Source organism: Akebia trifoliata, chromosome 13 (assembly GCF_017979445.1).
Source record: "Akebia trifoliata isolate Shusen 1 chromosome 13, ASM1797944v1, whole genome shotgun sequence".
Lineage (NCBI taxonomy): Eukaryota > Viridiplantae > Streptophyta > Magnoliopsida > Ranunculales > Lardizabalaceae > Akebia > Akebia trifoliata.
Genome location: NC_141387.1, coordinates 9,823,846 through 9,835,943, shown reverse-complemented (window position 1 = coordinate 9,835,943; position 12,098 = coordinate 9,823,846). Strand labels below are relative to the sequence as shown.

General features: G+C 33.3%; 2 protein-coding genes across 2 annotated transcripts in view; one reads left to right on the top strand and one right to left on the bottom strand.

Annotated features, from left to right (window-relative positions):
* LOC147387779 (multiprotein-bridging factor 1b-like) overlaps positions 1–2,223 on the bottom strand; it is a 68,863-nt gene extending 66,640 nt beyond the window's left edge. The window contains exon 1 of the mRNA XM_086421181.1: positions 2,210–2,223. The gene's annotated coding sequence lies outside the window, so the exon portion shown is untranslated. The remainder of the gene's footprint in view (positions 1–2,209) is intronic.
* LOC147387778 (uncharacterized) lies at positions 2,141–11,385 on the top strand. Its single transcript, XM_086421179.1, has 7 exons — positions 2,141–2,279; positions 5,974–6,405; positions 8,175–8,251; positions 8,368–8,404; positions 10,173–10,365; positions 10,481–10,871; positions 10,962–11,385. The coding sequence occupies exons 2-7, from the start codon at positions 6,039–6,041 to the stop codon at positions 11,235–11,237; spliced, it is 1,341 nt and encodes a 446-aa protein (XP_086277305.1). The 5' UTR covers positions 2,141–2,279; positions 5,974–6,038; the 3' UTR covers positions 11,238–11,385.
* Positions 11,386–12,098: the final 713 nt, after the last annotated feature.

The following is a 12,098-nucleotide window of genomic DNA, read 5'->3' as shown; positions in this document are numbered from 1 at the left end:
TGTGAAACCTTCAACAACATTGAAATTTGTGATTCACCCATTCCCTATTATTTAACCATGATTAACAACAAACTGCAATTTTTATCTTTTTATTATATATATATTTTTTAACTTTTCCCATTTTCAAATTATTTATTGTAGATATTTGAATTAGGGTGAAGAATAATTGAGACATGGGATATTGGGGGTTAACAACATTGAAAACATATCATAACTAATTTCACATGAAAGAAAAGAAAAGTAAACAAAGAAAAAAAGAGACTGAAATTACTAGTCATAATTTCGAGAAAAAAAAAAAAAAGGAATCTAGACAACTTTTTCTATCCAAGCCATGGTTTTTAAACTCGTCCGAGACTGAAACGTATCGCCCAAGTTAACTCGGTATCAGAGTTGAACGAAGACCAACTCACAAAGTCATTTTTTGACCGAGTTTTACGTCTCACGTTCAATTTTTTGAGTTATCTCACAAGACGTCTCAAACGTAGCGGAAAACTCGTCTGAGATGACTCGGTATAGGAGCTGAGTGAGATGAGACGCGATACCGAATTTGAAAACCATGATCCAAGCTCCGAAGACACAGCTCAAAGCAATTTTTCCTTTTTTTTTTTTGTAATAATCTCTAATCTAATCATGTGGCCCCTACCTCCTCATGTATATGTGGCCGTTCGATGGTGGGTTATAATGGAAAAGATTTCCCCCTCTTATATGTTAGCATCTTGAAGCATCCTTTGTGTACCAGTTTCAATATGGCTTTTCTCGACTTGGGTGAGATCTATAGTATAGTGTCCCTTTTGCTTTCTTTGAGATTATTTATTTAATTTAGGTTTTTTTTTTTCTTGGAACAAGGTATCTAGAGCTCTTAAAGCACTCAACTAATCTTCAGAACACACGTAATGCCCTCCCCCCACACACAACGGGTTATTATAGGATAAATCCCTCCGGATGGCCCCTAAGGTGGATTCGAGCTTTAGACCTCTGCTTCATAACCTGGATGCACATTTTTGGATCCACCAACCCTCCAAAACTTTGCCACATAGAACGAATTTTCAGCCCACCGACCATCAAATTTTTTTTTTGGTTGTGGGACCTTCAGAGGAAACTTGAATTATTGGTGATCCATATGGAGATTCTACTATGAAGACCAAATAAATGTTAATGATGATCATATGATGCATAAAAAAAATTGGGGAATAACTATAAGAACTAAGGGACATAAAAGTAGTGTTATTATGTGGAAGGAAAGTCAGAGATTGAAAGCAATGGTCAAATTAGTGTGCTTAATGAAGAAATGGGTCTACCTTTCCCACTGTTAACTTGATTGAATTAAGAATCTGGATCCTGTACTTCGGGGACTTTGATAGTTATCAAATTCCCTATCTCCTTTGTCTGCCATATCATCCACTCTACAAGACCCACTTACCCCACCCATTAGTTTACTGTTTTCTTCACCTCTATGTACCTATAAATGAAAAAGAAAATTAACTTGACAGGATATCTTTTTCCATTGAATTCAAACTTTTATTTTCAGAGGCTTTGTGAACGGGGTACTAACCAATAAAAAAAACAAACAAACAACAAAGGGTACACCAATATTTCAAGCCCCTAAATGAAAATTGGTGGATCCCAAAATTAAAATATACTAATTAGGTTGATTATCACTATATAGGCCCATCGAAATTAAACTGCACAAAACAATCATGATTCTCCTCTGGGCCCACAAATAGCCATGTGGAGTGAGAAAGATATGTGGAGTATGCTAGCTATCATACTTCTTGGAGTAGAGGATTATCACATTTCTATGAGTTAAATAACTAAGGTGGAATTTGTTTATATATATAACAATGAGTTCAGTCACTAACAGAGGTCAACCAATAAAGATAATCACGGATGGAGAGAGAGAGAGAGAGAAGCTGTCAAAGAAGGAAGAAGGAAAAGGTTGTAAGAGTCACATGATCTCCAACAGTCCAAGAGAGTGGTCGCATCTGTATCTATAGATTATAATAATAAATCCTCAAATAATGAAACAGGTGGAGTGTCCGACCATCGTCTTCCACTATTATTAACTATGAAACTAAACCTCACAATAAAACAAGATTTTAATAAAACCCAAAAAGTCTAAGAATACCTGATATATGACGACTAATGAGATGAAGCTTAGATTCCATTGTTGAAGAGAGCACAATAACCTTTCTAAACAAAAGCGTTCTCTCTCTCTCTCTCTCTCTTTATGTCCATCTATCTTGGAAGGAGGAATGAGTGATGCAACTTCAACTTCAAAGGTGGGTATTTTGGATCATGGATCATGTATGCTTTCTTTTCTTGGAATAAAATTCTTTTCCATCTTAATGGGTTTTGTCTAATTGTTGATTCTTTCAAATTATCTTTGAGAGTATAGAGAGATCATATTTTCAATCTTCAATTTTGGCAAGAATTGATAATTTGAAGTAAAGAGATTATAATCTCATTAGGAAAAAGTATTGACTCTCTAATCTATAATCAGTAGAGATTGAGTATGCATCTTTTTATTTTTCCTTTTCAATTCCTCTTATGTTTTCTGTTGATAATATATGGAGTTGTTGATTTAGATAACAATCTTTAGGAGTCAAGACAAATATGGAAGATGTTTTGGTAGCAATTTAAGAAACAGATATTAATGACAGAATTATTATTTGAAAATTCACATTCTTTGGAATATTTTTTATTCATCTAGTTATGATCTGAAATATCACCTTGCAAAATAACAATTATGGGATTATTTGCTATTATTAAGGAGCAAATATCTACTGGATTTTATTTGATTGGAGTATACATTTCTCTTCAGATTTGTTGAATATTTGTTTCTTTGAAAGTTTAATTGTTGATGGTTTTTATATTCTATGGAGCAAATTTAGATCAAGGGATAAATGGCCCCCAATTCGTACTAATGTCACATATCTTCCATTTTAATGCTTTGCAGTATGCTGTGTTGCTCTCTCTCTCTCTCTCTCTCTCTCTCTCTCTCTCTCTCTCTCTGTCACACACACACACACACACACACACACACAAAATTATGCATTCTATGATAGTGTTCCCATGTAAAGACTTTCTAAAACCTAAATATCCTCCAAAAAAAGATAAAAAAGAAGTAGAGGAAGCAGGAGGGAGTAAAGTGAATTTTATATTTAAATTACAAAAAGATTCCAGAAAATAATCCACACAGCTTTCAAGTTAGATATAGGAATCTTTCGTTTAGAAAACTAATATATCAGTAATCTCCCAAACTAGCTGCCATGGCTACCGCGGCATCTATGTAGGGCCTTGGTACCATATATTTGGGGGTTGATTCCCCTTGTATGCTTATCACAACTGATCACAAAGGAATGGACTTGAAAGAAGCCTAAGTGAATGGGCAGTAAGGATGATAACACAGTTATTATTCTTGAAGTCTTTTATCTTTTCTTTAGTGTTTTGGTATGCATTAGAACACGTAGTGAGAAATGACTCTTCATCAAATGAATTCATAGCTATGCCGGTCGAGTGATCGTGAGATAAAGCAATACCCCTACTAAACGTCTGTACATATTCACATGCATCTTTGATCAATTCATCTCAATTTGTCTTTGCAAGCTGATGAATTATGTTGTATTGGAAAGTTGCATGGTTTGCTTTTTAACATGCCAATGCTTTGTAACATGTCAAGAGCATATTTCCTTTGATTCAAGACTATTCCTTTACTTGATCTAGCCATTTCTAGTGCCAAAAATAATACTTAGCTAGGCTTACCAAGATCCTTAATGTCAAGGTTAAATTACCAACATAGTGAAGTGAAATTGAAAATTTATTGAAATAACACACTGTTCATTTTAATTCCAAAAACAGTAAATGTACCATTTTCAAATCGTTTGAGTGACAAATGGGAAATTCATGGAAAATTACAATCCCCACTGTGTAATAGTGCACCTACACGTTTTCATCGACGTTCTTTTTTTTTTTAATACCGGAATTAAAAGATTTTACCAAAATAGTAAAAAAGTTTTCCTATTCATAAAGAGTCAGGATCCTACGACTCATGAAAAAAAAACACATGATCTCAATGGTTGAGATTTATCCTTGAGATAAGTATCTCCAAGATGTGTATCATTGGGATATTTATAAATCTCAGCCGTTTGTGTTTACACGACAGAGATCATGTGTTTTTTCATGAGTGATTGGAGCCCTACCCTTCTACAAAACAATAAATACTTTCCCTCACTTTAACGAATATATTTTAATTCCAAAAATGGTAAATTATTGATTTCAGAATTAAAATGAACAGTGCGCCATTTTGGTAATTTTTCAATTTTCAGCACATGTTTTGATAAATCACCCTAATTTCATACTTATTATGAAGATGATCCCTAATTAAGTAGAGCAATGTTTTGATCATCGCTCTTAGTGACTGATGTAATTCTGCTGTAGCAAAAGGGATCCCTAGAAAATGTATACTCATCCCTAGGAACTAGCTAGTCTTCTCTAAGAAATCTATGCGTTTTACCTTATATCTTAACCCTATTTTGAAGAGCCACAAACATAATTTGAGATTAGAGAAGTCACTGTTAGGGTGTTTTCACGAGTGCTGCATGGATGTGAGGCTTACCAAGGATAATGCCATCCCAAAAGAAGTTTGAGGCTCTCCATCAAACAAACAGCTGAGATGTGAGGATATTTCATAGGGATTCCCGAATGTAATGAATATGAGGCTAAAGTTGATCTTCTTAGGAAAACGAAAAAAAAACACAGAAGAGAAGGATGAGGCTAACCATGGAAAATGCTAGAGTCCCAAATGAAGTCTGAGGCTCTCCATCAAACGAGCAGCTGAGATGGGAGGATATACTATAGGGATTCCCAAATGTAATATATCCCTACTAAATGTGTACTGATCCCTCGATAACTTGTGTAATTGACCATATCAGCAACCAAGTCCAAGTGAACCAAATGCTACCTACGTAACAACCTAAGTATTGCTCTCTCTCTCTCTCTCAATTATATATTTACTTTTTCTGGATTTCTTTTTTTTTTTTGCTAAGCAAGCAAGTGATTAGTGATTAATGGAGGGTTCAACAGGATTTGAATGTTGGTAAGTGAGAAACTATGAATATACAAGGGTCACGAGATTTAACTGGGGTATGATACACCTAAGAATGGAGAGAAATATAGGGATATTTACGAAAAACTGATCAACTTTTGAAGAATTTACGATTCTGGCTCACTGTTCATTTTAATTACCAAAACGTGACTATTTTGCAGGTTTAATGTGAGCAATTGGAAATAGTCACTTTAAACCTGCAAAATAGTCACTTTAAAACCTTCAAATTTGTTACCATTCACGTTTGGTAGTTAAAATGAATAGTGAACGGAACTCATAAACTCTTCAAATTCAGCTCACGAAATGGTAATTCACCCGAAAATATACACTCAACAGTTGATGAATCATGATTAATCTGATCTCTTATTGGATCTAGGACTGACTTAGTGGATTCCAAAATCTTTATCAATACCCTAAATTATCATATTGGATCCATGGACAGCCCTACTACTTACCCGTACATTCCAAAATCTTTTTTTCTTTTTAATGGTGGGAGCTCTTAATTTTTATATTATGATTTATAACAAAAAAAATATGGTTTAAAACAATCTCCTAATTGAGTCAGGGAAACTAAAGATTATATTCGGTTGGAGCTTATAAAAAAAATAAAAAAAATTCAGGAGGATCTTCCAGGGAAAGGAGCTCAATGTGAATGATTTCATTGTCAATGTTTTGGATGCATTTTATCTTTTGCTATAAACTGTTTGTTTGTTCTTTCTCTTGCTTATTATTATGATCTCTTAAATAACCTTTAAAAGAGAGAGAGAGACTATATTCAAGTTCGATCTTATTTGCAAACATAAACACACATACTTGTTATGGTATACCACAATGTTCGAGTCTAAAGCTCTCACTTTCTTTCCTTCCAGTGTCAAATCGGCAACAACTATGAAAGAATATATACGTAAGGAAGCGATATAAAAGAAGAGAAGACATGGTACCGGTTGAGAAGGTAGAGATTTTCGATGAAGAAAAGAGCATTGGAAGTGATACCCAACCTCAAAACACATCTCCAGTATCTTCTTCCCAAAAGTGTTCATCCTTTGACTTGAATGAAGATGCCATGAGTGAAGAGGATTACAATACTACTGAGGTAGTTGATGCTACTGTTGATGAAAATGAGATTGAGACAGGAGGAATTATTTCAAATGGCAACAACACTGCCACGAACACCATGGAAGGTAGTGAAAGAGCAACATCGGTTAGGCAATATGTTCGATCGAAAATGCCTAGACTCCGTTGGACTCCTGATCTCCATCTCTCTTTTGTGCATGCAGTTGAAAAGCTCGGTGGTCAAGAAAGTAAGTTCGACAAAAAGTTATCCAGCAAAAAATGGGTAAATTATCATTTTGTGAGCTGAATATGACGAAATTCCGGCTGACTGTTCATTTTAATTCCCAAACACATGTAAACTCGCTGGTTTAAAGTAGCAAAATCAGTGTTAACCTGTGAGATGATCACTTTTATAACCAACGAGATTGTCACTTTGAAAAAAAAAAAAAAAAAATCACATATCTCACTCTTCATATTTTGGGATTTAAAATGAACAGTTAGCCGGAATGAAAATTTTGTCAAAATGACAATCTCACCTTTTTATCAAAATGCACTCCAAGTCCAAAGTCCAATCCATAAGAGGTTATCGAGAAAAAATTAAACCCGCTAGGCAACTTTTTGACCCACCAAGGGTTAGTTGAGATGGTAAAGGCGACTAGGTTTGCTCCCCAGGTCACACCTTCGAGTCTTTATATGCCCGTCCACATAATTTGGTATATTTAACTATTGTCACATGCAGGTGGATGGTACGTGCAAGCCGTCAAAATAAAAAAAAAACTAGGCAACCTTTTAACCGTTAGGTCTTTTTAAAAAAAAAAAAAACCTTTCACCATAGATCAACATCTATAAAGGTTGAGGGTCATTGACTGAAACCTTCACTACTAAAAGGTGTTTAATGAAAACAGTTGGAAGTATTTTGCAAAAATTACTGAATCATCATCAATGTTGTTTTAATATTTCATGAAGATGGTTATGCATCTGATTTCATAATTATTTAGTTTTACCATAGATTTGCTATGTACTTCATATAGGTAAATTCATCATATTGTCACTACAATGATTTTGCATTGGGAAACCCTGTTTTAAAGTGGTAATTACGAAGTTGAGTAAGTGACCAATTTATTAATTATTAAATGGTTCAGTCATTTTAGAAAAAAATGCTAGTTGTTCTAGTAATTTTCTCTTAAATAAAATTTATAACATAAAAATACTCTTGGATAGATTTACTAATGCATTTGAAACAAACTATATCTAATAATCTATATCATTACAAACATAATGAGACAAAGTTGAGTAATGTTCAACCGAAAGCCACATTAAATAATTTTTTAAACTATGAAATATCTTGAAATAGATCCATTAATGCATTCAAAATAATATCTATAAATTTTTTTTTTTTAAATTAATACTCTTAACACATCACAAAATGTGTAACAACAAGAGTCTACAATTTTGAGAAATTGTTAGGATGTGTCCATTCAATGAAGGGAAGATGCCTAATCGTTATTTCCTAGGAAACTTATCTTTCTAAAAAAAATCATATTCTTTCGAAGAAATTACTTACATGAACATAGTTGAAACAGTACAATTTGAAAGATAAAAGGGGCTTTTAATAACCCTAATATAGAGGAGTTTAATGTCTCTCTCAAAAGGGAGAATGTGCAATGCTTCCTATTTTCTCTCTATTTAAAAATCGTAATCTATCCATTATCTAGTCATTAAATTTATTTTCATTTTAATTAAAAAAGTTCTATAGTATTCTTACTACTATTATTAACTTGATTTATTATTACTATTATAATAAAAAAAACTGTAATATTATTTTTTAATAAGTATCTAATATTTCCTTATTTTACTTATCAACATCAATATAATGGTTTGTTTTATTACATAATAATTTATTTTTTTGTCCACAAATACCTTAAAAATTGCCATTATATGAGTAACACATGCATTACACGTTCCCCTCCCCTTATTTTCGAATAAAAGGACTCATTATTTTCTTTCATTGAGGCAGGAGCGACCCCCAAACTGGTTCTTCAGCTAATGAATGTGAGAGGACTTAGCATTGCTCATGTAAAAAGCCACTTGCAGGTAACAACATTGAACTATAAATGATCAAATTCTTTACATATTGTGTGGATTTTACTTTCAACCTATTTTTAACTTTATTTGATATGTTTTATCTGATGATGCATTTGTTGAATCAGATGTATCGAAGTAAAAAGCTTGACGAGTCTGGGCAAGGTAGGGCTCTTATCTTTCTCTTTCTCACAATTAATTGATTTTAAAAAGAGAGAAACTAAACGTTGTACCATTATAATGAGGTAAATTAATAAATAAGAAATATTTATAAGGAAACTACGAATATGAGCACGTATGAAAATTGAAAATTACTGGCTTAGAAATTATTTTAAAAATATTTACCGAAAACAGCATATACACATTTCCGGCCCTTCCCTAGTTCTTAGTAATTTGATTAGTTAGGATGAGTCTTGTTGATAGAAATCCACACTATATAAAAAAAATTCAAATTAAAAAAATTCTCTTAAATTTATCTATTTATGCATTCCAAATAGTATGGTGGGAATCATTAAGCAATATTAGATAACTTTTAAAATTTAAACTATCCTTGAATAAATTAATTATTGTATTTGAAATAATCTATCTATAATAATACAAAATGAAACATACTTTTATCTTTTAATATTCTTTTGCGAAAGTAACAAAATGTGTAATGTAAAGAGCTTACGGTTCAGACGACTTTTTTCTATGCATTACACATGTTATTTCTTACAAGGAAGTAGAAAAACATTTTTCTAAAATTTTTAAAGGAAATTCCATTCATTGAACTTCACACATAAATAAAAATATATGATAAAACTAGAGGTTTATCAGAGGTTGTGGATTCCATCCATTAATGGAGTTGAAATTTCCTAATTCCTCATTGGAATTGAAATTGTTATGCACAATTTCCGCCTCTAAAGATCATATTTCTTGTAGACTATTGCAGTTGAATCAGCTCTGATTGACGACAGTAAGTATTATTGCACATTTGTTGTCGGTCTAGTGAACCAAATAATCTCCTACCTATAAAAAGTGAGAAGAAATAATAGAAATTTCTCAAAACGTGATTAATTTTTGGCGAAATTTTCATTCCGGGTCATTATTCATTTTAATTTCCAAAACATGGAGAGCGATATCGCATATTTTTCAAGTGAAGGTTGATATAAGATAGCAAGATCACTGATATTTTTTCCAAAGTGATAATAAAAGTGACGATTTCGCAAGTTTGCTACTTTTCAGCCAGGTCATCACTATGTAAATTGGTGAGATTGTAACTTTGAAAAAAGTATTAGCAATCTCGCTACTTTATATCAGTGAGATTGTTACTTCGAAAAACCTGCGACCTTGCTCTTCATGTTTTGTGAGTTAAAATTAACAGTTAGCCGCAATCGAAATTTCGTCATATTCAGCTCACAACATGGTAATTTACCCAAGAAATAATGTTTTAGATTTTGGTTCTCCTTACTAGTGGGTAAAGAGGTATACACGACTTTATTCAATCATATTTCAGCTTTGCTTACTATCATCTCTAAATCGTTAAACCTAAAAAATTTGGAATTCTATTCCTATGGTTTTGTTTAAAACCATTTCTCCTGTTAATTCAAGTGTATTCAAATTTGCTTTCACTACATGAATCCATGTATATTTTTTATCCTCCTGCTCTTTTAGAATTTTCACTTTGCACGTTCCTATTAATCCTGTTGTTTAATCATTTTAGCTTCACAAATACTAATATCTTTTAAGTTGACTTCCATTAATAAAGCGCATTCCCATTTGCTCAACATTGATATGAAAATAGTTTGTGGCACACAACTTGAGGTGTAACCAAACACCCCTTTTTAGCAAATTGTATTCCAAAGATGACAATGTTTTAATTGTTTTCTTCATCTTTTTTTTTTTTTTGCTTTTTTGAAGGAGAAATCTCACCAAATTGAGTTGGTTTCTGCAGTTTTATCTCAAACAGGCAGATCAATCTATAGAAGTCCCGAGATGCTCTACCAAGGAATCGATTCTCCTCCACACTTTAGAATGGGTAGCAATGGCCTTCCTCTAGGAAATAATATTTACGATCCTAATTGTTTTCGGAGTCTTTTACAGCATCCCCTCTCCCAACAACCAAATCCAAAAGCCAGCTCTAAAAGGTAACAAAACAAAGTTCAAGAAAGTTGTTTCATACTATGTTTCTTAAATTTGATCCAACATTTATATTTTCTCTCTCTCTCTCTCTCTCTCTCTCTCTCTCTCTCTCCTTTGCAGACATCAAGAGTGGATCTTCAATCAGCATAAGAGTTCAAATCATAACACAATTTTCCACAATGAAAGAAATTCGTCGGTGATTTCACAATTGATCAATTTAAGGGGTACAATCGCAGGAAATGGACCTATTAAACCAAGCCAATTTCTAGAAGAAAAGAGGTGGCCTCCATGCATGATGACCGGGGATCTAGGGAAGGATTGGAAAGGCCCTACAAACATCACTTGGACTAGTAGTAGCTCACAACCTCAAGTCCACGAAAAATGCGCCTCAAAAGATGATATCTACACCAACCAAATTTCAAGGTGGAACTTCGATACCAACAACAAGATTGAAAACAAACGATTTCAATCCAACTTTGAACCTGAGTTTCAGCCACCATTTCGGCTTGAGGTAACCGTTTCCATTTCAAAACACCATTCAAGATGTTTCAGATCACACAAGTTTCTATTCTTCTAACCTTCTTGAACTTTTGGAATGCAGTTACTAAGGTTTCCTACAATTCAATCAAAGCAAACACCTGAAGAAATGCTTCAAGTAGAAGAGAAGGAATGGTTTCCTAATTTGCAGCTAAGTTTGAGCCACAACTTTGGAAACAACAACAAGATCAAGGATCGAGAAAGCACAAAAGAGATTAATACAATGCTCTCTCTTTCTTTGTCCCCCTCTTCATCGAGGCAACGGCCAGAATTACAGCTGAAAGACATTAACCAAAACAAAACTTGGTCTTCGAAAACAAATTGCAGTAAGGCCACATAGGTCAGGGATGAGTACTTGGGATCTGACCATGTTGATTTGAACATAGGAGTGAGATCTTACAAGTACTTGTCTTAGAGGCCATGAGAACAGACAATAATATTAATCTCTATCAAGAACAACCTAGTTCTGCTGCTTACAATAAGATATGCCCCCTTGTTATATTACACAATTTGTTGGCTTCTATCTACTAAAATGTGTTGTCATGGTTGTCTTTTATACATGAACCGGAGTTCCCCGTGCTACGACACGGACATCCTCTCTAAGTTTAAGGGTTAAAAGCAGAAAAATATAAAGTTGGAGGGGTATTTAGGTTATGGAGTTAAAAGGGAAAAATAAAAAAAAGTTGGAGAAGTATTATTAAGAAAGGGTCGGAGGAGAAGAGGAAAGACAATAAAATTGATTAATATTAAAGGGTAAAAGAGAAAATATAGTAAAGTTAGAGGGATATTATTGAAAAATGGTATTAAAAAAAGAGAAGATAGTAAAATTAGAGGGATATTAATGAATATTGAGGGGAAGGGGGAGAGGAAAGACAATAAAGTTAAAGAAAGAGAAAAATAATAAAATTTGATAAAAAGGGTAAAAGAGAAAAGATAGTAAAATTGGAGAGATATTATTGAAAAGAAAGGGGGGAGGGGGAGAAGAGGAAAGAAAACAAAATTAAAAGGGGTTAATAGGATTGGAGTGGGACCTACAGTTGTGTTTTATTATTTAGACTCGGGAAAATGAACTCATGTTCACACACAATCCCAAGTCCCAACCATGTAAATGCAAAATCTAACGGTGGAGATTTATCTTAGAGATCCATGTTATATTCTTGGGATACATCTTTTATCTCAATCATTGGATTCATACTTATAT

Coding starts and splice junctions, on each gene's coding strand:
- LOC147387778 (XM_086421179.1), top strand. CDS start 6,039: ATGGTACCGGTTGAGAAGGTAGAGATTTTCGATGAAGAAAAGAGCATT. Junction 8,252..8,367: donor ATGTAAAAAGCCACTTGCAG/GTAACAACATTG, acceptor TTGTTGAATCAG/ATGTATCGAAGTAAAAAGCT. Junction 10,366..10,480: donor CCAAAAGCCAGCTCTAAAAG/GTAACAAAACAA, acceptor TCTCCTTTGCAG/ACATCAAGAGTGGATCTTCA.